This window comes from Onychostoma macrolepis, chromosome 07, assembly GCF_012432095.1.
Source record: "Onychostoma macrolepis isolate SWU-2019 chromosome 07, ASM1243209v1, whole genome shotgun sequence".
NCBI classification, from domain to species: Eukaryota; Metazoa; Chordata; class Actinopteri; order Cypriniformes; family Cyprinidae; genus Onychostoma; species Onychostoma macrolepis.
Genome location: NC_081161.1, coordinates 1300834 through 1308375, shown reverse-complemented (window position 1 = coordinate 1308375; position 7542 = coordinate 1300834). Strand labels below are relative to the sequence as shown.

Here is a 7542-nt window from a genome sequence, read left to right as displayed (position 1 = left end):
GCGTTATCCAGCGTTATCCATGAAGTCATGCTGGCACGAGATATGAGTGGTTTTCTGCTTTTCTTGTACGTGTTGTTTGATGAGCACCTTATCTGTCTTTAATTTTATCCAATAGCTTCTGGTGTATGAAATCAATAAATACTACAGTATACTCTCTTTTATTTAACGTAAATATTGCTAATTTACCCAATATCAGGGTTAAATACCTTAAACACATTTTCACCATCATTTGTAGACCAAACAAAACAAAACAAAACAAAACAACAAAGTTTTCAAATTGTGAATTTATATTTATACTTACAATACTTAACATATAATCATGTTGAATGTTGTGGGTGAGGAATACAATCCTTCATGTATTTGCTTATTTAGGGTTCAGACGAAACATAAGTAAGGTTTTGTCTCTGCATTGAAAGGATACTAATCTGTTATATCATGTGATAATCTTTTTGTAAGAGTTTAATTTATTTTAAATATAAAAATAAAATTATAATTATGATATCTGTGTTAATAACTATACATGTTTATTAAGGTACATGCCACGCTTTGATGATGACTGTATTTAATATCATATTAAAGCAGTCTGTACAGTATGCAGTACTGGAAAATGACATTCAAAGCTGTAGCAAATATCTATAATATCCATAAACATTAAAATAAATCTTGCTGTAATCTTTATATTATGTTTATAGAAGGTGTTTCATTGTAATACTGTAGACATCTCTATTTCCGTCGGGTGGTGAGAGGTCTTCCTTCCTAAATAAATAAAAATAAATAATTGTACTGATCTTCTTTGCACTGTAATGATTCAGATTGTTAGAGATCGATGTGAATCCTCAGGTTCTGTGATGTTCAAAACTCACCAGCTCTTCTCACACAGATGATCTGAAGAAGAATCACAGTAGGAGCAGCAAACACTGCGATCTCAACAATAATCACAATCACTGCAGGACAGAACAGAGAGAGAGAAGAGAAGGAATCTGTGAACCTGTGAATTGCTTATTAACAATGAACAATTATTGCCTTGATAGTTTCAGTGCATGTAAAGCCAACATACCTCTGATTAATAATCCAGCATTCATAGAGAACACAGTTTCTGATATGACAGCTGTATCTGTGGATCAATATTAGTTCAAACATAATGTGACATTAATAAGACATGCAAAGCTGAAGCTGAGCAGCTGAAGTAATCTCAGTGTTTGGGGTAATGATCCGTAGGTATTTTAGAGATACAAACACCATACAAGACATAAAGATTAATTGTATCCCCATTTGGCTAAACTGCATTATTTAATTATGAAAAGACTGATGAAGTGTGTCAGAGATCATGTACCTTGTGTTGTAGGAGCTGCTGTAGTTTGGCTTGATTTCTCAGAGTTTGAGCTGCTGACTGGAATCAGTGTTGAATCCTTTACACCTGCAGAAGATGGATGTTCAGGACATTATTATTATTATTATTATTATTTATTTCCCCAAATATACAGTAACAGCTGTGAGTAAGAGTCAGGCAGATGTAGCTCACATAAACAAGGAGGAGAAACACAGTCAGATATAAATGTATAAATGTGAGCTTAGATGATGTTTATTTGTCATGCATTAAATAAAAAAAAATAGCTAATATTTAGCAGTTTTTCAAAGGCACATGTTTTCAGATGTTTGTTATCTATTTAAAGTAATTAAGGTGTAGATGAGACAAGTGTATCTATGAAGGCATCACTGATGATCTTTGATAATGGAAGTAAAACTTTACTGCGAAACCCCTTTTGATCAGAAACGTGAATAATAAACACATGAAGTTATTTATACATCATTTATATGAGACTGAAACACAGTGAGCTGCAGACCATAAACCTTCAGTTTGTCTATAAAGTGCAGTATTCAAACTTAAATCGTTATAATTCATGAACGCTTTTGAATACAGACCTAAGGTTGGTCTCTTTTTTAAAGAAGACAATCAGCAGAACAAAAATGAAAGAATAAAAAAGTTATAGAAGTTTAAATTTACTGTAAAGAAAATGTACTTGTACTGTTTTTATTTTATATAAAGTAAATATTTTTACAAAACAGGTTTTAATCAAAAAATGATATAAAATTAAAGCCATGTGTCTAAATAAGTAGCTTTTTCTTGCATGTGTTTTTCAAATTTGAAGTTGATCTAAAATAAATAAATAAATAAATAAATTGAGGTTATGATGTAATCTGGTTTAGGTGTTATACCACAAATAGCCACCGGGTGCCATTCAAACTTCACTGATTTATTTATGCCTTTTTCTGTCACAAATGTATAAATTTCTATCTAAACATTACTTCTATCAAAAATAATCACCAAATATGGAATCTGGAGACTCAGATCTTTCCAACGATATGCATTTTGTCAAAATTATAAAAGTTTTGATTCTAAAAGACAGCAATAACTACACTAAGGGGGAGGAGCCTGCTAGAAGATTTTAAAGTACCATTTCTATGGTGAGGCAACGTCCGATTTGAAAATGGGTTACACGAGATTCATTTTGAGGTTTTAAGCTTTCAAATGATATATACTTTATGATGATTACTAAAACATATGATAGAGAAACAGTAAGGGAAAAATCATTTTTGTGAGAAAGGTCAGAGTTCCTGTTATGATTTATATGTTTTGAGGTGCGCTCTTGTCATAAATTAATCTATTACTGTTCCTACAGTTTTTTTTTTTTTTTTTTTTAAATAACAAACAGTGGTAAAATATCTATTTATGAGTCTTAGGCCTTTTCAACGATATATAGTTTGTTTTGATTAGATCAGGATTTATTTGTAATATATTGAAGTAAACTTGTGACAGTTAAGGGGTTAAATAAATGTAGTTTCTGATCTGAATACTTGTCCGTGTGTCTGACTGAGGTCTTCAGTTATCAGTAAACATTCATCTTAACAGCTGATTATGTACCTGGTTGTGTAGGAGCTGCAGCTGATGTAGAGCTGGTGACTGGAGACGGTGTCTTTGTTTCGGTCGGAGCTGAAGAGGAATGTTCAGATACATCATAGACTACAATCATATTTAAATGACTGATAATTAATTGTTATAAATAATTTACCTGAATACTTGACAGTATATGTGGCTGAGGTCTTCAGCTGGTTTCTCTGTGTAACCTGACATCTCCACTCTCTGTTGTGATCTTCATTCAGGAGTGTTGTAGTCAGAGAGCTGAGACACTGTTCTGAGGAGAATATCTGAAATCTGGAGTCTGTCTGCAGATTCACACCAGCCTGATTCACCCAGATCAGATCAATTCCCTCAGAACCAACCAAAGTATCACAAGAGACTCGATCATAATATAACTGACAGGAGAGAGTCACAGAGCGGCCTGATCTGATCTCAGACTGTGAGGATGATGAAGAGACTGAAACAGAAATCAGACAGAGATTACACGACTGATTCTTTTCAGGGACAACAATATTACTGTTTAATTCAACATATGATCATAATATTCACAGAAACGCTGACCATGAAGAACATGCAGATAAACAAGTGCATCAGTTCCTTGTTGTACTCCATTCACATATTGTCGGCAGGAGTACAATCCACGATCTTCTTTTGTGATGTTCTTGATGTTCAGAGAGCAGTCAGAGCCCAGACTCAGTCTCTCATGTCTCTCTATGTATTTCTTCTTTATTCCTCCAGCAATCAGTTCAACTGTCTCTGAATGTCTGTCATAGATCCATGCAGTTGATGTGCAGCCAGAAAGAGCATTATTACAGGACAGACGGACATTTTCACCAGAACTGCAGAACACATGAGTCACTTCTGCTCCACTGCTACCTACAAATAATAATAATAATAGTAATATTAATAATAATAATGTTGGTTAATGACTTGATTATGAAATACAGTTTAAATAAACTCTTTGAGTCCTGCTTTTAGCAGAAAATGAACCAAGCAGAGTAAACTGATATTGAACACATGAGTTAACTCACTCACACAAACCCTGAAATCTCTGCTGAATAACACAAACCTTATTTCTTTCATCAGTGTTATTAATATGAAAACATTGTATTGCTAATTTGATGCTAAATATATTGATGCTATATACCTATATAAAGTAAAGAAAGACTCATTGAATAAAAAAAAAACAAACAAAACCTTAATGGTAATATTGCCACAAACACACACACACACACACACACACACACACACACACGTTTGTTTTTGTGAAAAGTGGGGACTCTCCATAGGCGTAATGGTCTTTATACTGTACTTACTGTATGTACTATTGTCCACACCAACCCTACACCTAAACCTACCCCTTACAGGAGACTGTCTGCTATTTCAGATTTTCAATACACTTCATTCTGTGTGATTTATAAGCGTTTTGAAAAGTCACCTTCTCCTTGTAATATCTGTCATACCCTTGTCATTCATTATACACATCTATGTCCTGATTTATCACAAAAAACGTGTGCGCACACACACACACACACACACACACACACACACACACACACATATATATATATATATATATATTCCACATTTGTTATAAGATTATATGTATGACTGTTTATTATTATTGTAGAAATTACAGAATATTCAGTTGCAAAAATCATTTTGAATGCAGATCCATATTGTGTGAGATGAGAATAAAATTGAGTAAAATCAAATAAACATTGCTTTATGTTACAATTGTGCTTCATAACTACAGTTTATAATTACTGCTTACACACATTTTCAAAACTTTACACACAAATCCAAGAATTGCACACACAACATGCAAAATGCCTCACATCTCTTGGAAAATAAAGCACTGCATTCAAAATATCACAAACATATCTCAAAATCAAACATCTGTCTTACGTTACAAACACTTTCGCCATAATATTATATTTTTTGGATATATCATATGCACACAGTTATTCAAAACATAAAGCTCTTCTTTCATGAGCTCCTGTGTATATTTCTGTACAAGATTGAAAGTAATTGGCAGAGAGATTAAAAATTCCATGAAAAATTAATGGTAAACATGAACGCAAGACTGAAAACAAACTTTTTTTTTTTTTTAACTGTAAGCATTCGTGGTTCTGAATACAGTATTACACAGCAGTAAAGAAAGGAAATACATTGTTTGCATGTTTAAAACCTACAGTTTTTCTTCGTCACTTTGATGCATTTCTCGAATTATCCGTACTGTAATACTGAAGTATGTGCATTTCTCAAAACAATTTGTGCAAACAGCAGCACACACAATAGATTTCCTGCAAAAGCCTGTAACTTACTCAAAATCTTTAGTTCATCTCTCAAAAGTAAGTATTTATGTCAATGAACATATTAGTGCCATCAGAACAAAAATCCTTGTTTCATTGTTCACAAACAAGATGCTTAGTCATGTTGTCAATATAACAGTGCACTCTGTTAGTATTACCTGATCAACTGAACAGTTTAGATGACGGTTACTGTACTGAAATGCAGAAGGCTGCACTTATGTATGCCATGTATTTCAAAAGTACAGATTTACACTACTGTATGTGTGATATTGATTGAAAGAGACTGGATCGAATTCACAGTTACACTTTTACTAGTGGTCTGACTTGCACAGAGAACTATAGAATACATTTTGAGCAACATGACATTAGCAATTGATAATGTAGGAAACCGCAGACAATCAGTTGCATGAATGTACCAAAGCAATCACAACTTGTTCAAAAGAATGAGAAACTGCTTTTATGATGTGCACAAGTGACTAGATGATGTGGAGGTTAAATAAAGTAGTTTTGAGAATTTCATTTTTGATCTGAGAAATACATCAAAGCGACGAAGTGAGAAAAACTGTATAACTTGACCTGTGGCCTATTTATAGACCTATTCTAAAGCCATGATTGGTTGGTGTTAAATAAAGCAATGAGTGTTTGTTCATGTGAGGAGTCAGTGTGAAGCACTGATGAATTAGTGCGGTGTTTTAAATGGTTGTGTTTGAAAAAGGAAATCAAGATACTTACTGTTAGATTTTAGTGTGTTACATAGAGAACTGTGTGTTGTGTTTTGCATAAAGTGTTTTCTGAAATTGAAAACTGAGTCAAATGGTTAGAATTAGTGTAAGGTTTTGCAGATTTGGTGTGTGCTTCTGGTGTTTGAGTGTCAGGTAGGCCTTATCGCACAATATATGGAAATGAGCGCGATCATTTTTGGTGCCGCGATATATTGCGACTGATCATTTTTTTATAATTAAAAATAATGATTATATATTTTTTTTTACATAAAAATGAATATCACCAACATTTTAGTCGATCGTGCTGCCTCTGTCATCTCGTCTGCTCTCTGTGGCGGAGGCGGGGCTTAGGCAGCGTCTCCCTCACACACACGCACACAGAGCGGACAGCGACAGGTGAAGAGAAGGCATGAACCCACTGCATTATAAAGTGTTTCTTGACAACTACAGCCAGTTAAGAACAAGTCCCAATGGACTTGGTTTCAAAGCCGCAATCTTCAGCTCCGGTGTGGGAACATTTTGGCTTTAAGCCGAATGAGAGAGGAGAGCCAATTAACGTGAATGAGCCGGTATTTGTTTTATTTATTTAGCATTTTTTCTTTTCACATTCCGGTTCCAATGTCTAAATATTCTTAAGAATAAAATGTTCTTTGTTCTTTGAAAGAGTGTACATGCATTATTATGCTATTATATTGTCATACTGTAATTACATAATAAGTGAAATAAAATTGTCTTAAAATGACAATACTATCGTTTATCGCAATTACTTTTGGTTCAATATATCACACAACAAAAAGTAGTTATCGTGACAGCCCTAGTGTCAGGTTTCAGAAATTGAGTGACAAGTAAAGATTTTGTGTGTAAGCAGTTGAAAAAAACTGTAAAATATATTGTACAATATATGTATATATATATATATATATATATATATATATATATATATATATATATTTATTTATATATATTCTCGCGTAGCCAGACCTCCAGAGCCAGTTGTGTTCACAGAATGGGTTGCTATGGCTACATACAGTTATTTCAGTTTTTTGAGACAAAAGTTGAATGATCTGTTCTCTTAAAGTAACCCTGGCATGTCACATGCACAGCAGTATATGCACAATTATAAACGTGTAATTAAACTAAATTGTTTGGATAGATGGTTGTTCACATCACACACATCTTATACACACATATCTTATAGATCATAACCAGATTTCTTTACCTGAGAGAAGTGCAGAGAGAGTGATCAGTCCCAGCAGACACATGTGACTCTTATCAGACATTTTCTGTTTCTGTCCGTCTTTCTTTTCATTCTATATTTACAGCTCTTTATTTAAACATCATCAGCTCATCCTGTGGGTGTTAACTTCCTCTGATCTGAAACCACTGACCGTTTAGCTGCATTTCACTCACTATACTGATGAAGAAAATACATTTCTATCAAATATACTGTATATAGCAGTTAGGTGTTGTTTTTATTTTTTATTCTATAAATGACCACTGAAACTCAACACTATTATTAAGTGCATGAAATAATTTGATACGGTATAACTGTATCTATTAAAAACATAAAATCAAACATGCTGTT

General features: G+C 33.5%; 1 protein-coding gene across 1 annotated transcript; it reads right to left on the bottom strand.

Annotated features, from left to right (window-relative positions):
* Positions 1-269: 269 nt before the first annotated feature.
* Positions 270-7331, bottom strand: LOC131543467 (uncharacterized). The gene is made up of 8 exons (XM_058780848.1): positions 7177-7331; positions 3482-3796; positions 3072-3377; positions 2924-2992; positions 1334-1417; positions 1058-1114; positions 864-944; positions 270-756 (listed from the first exon to the last, which is right to left on the bottom strand). Exons 1-8 carry the CDS (start codon positions 7235-7237, stop codon positions 701-703), a joined length of 1029 nt encoding a protein of 342 aa, XP_058636831.1. The 5' UTR covers positions 7238-7331; the 3' UTR covers positions 270-700.
* Between the last annotated feature and the right edge of the window lie 211 nt (positions 7332-7542).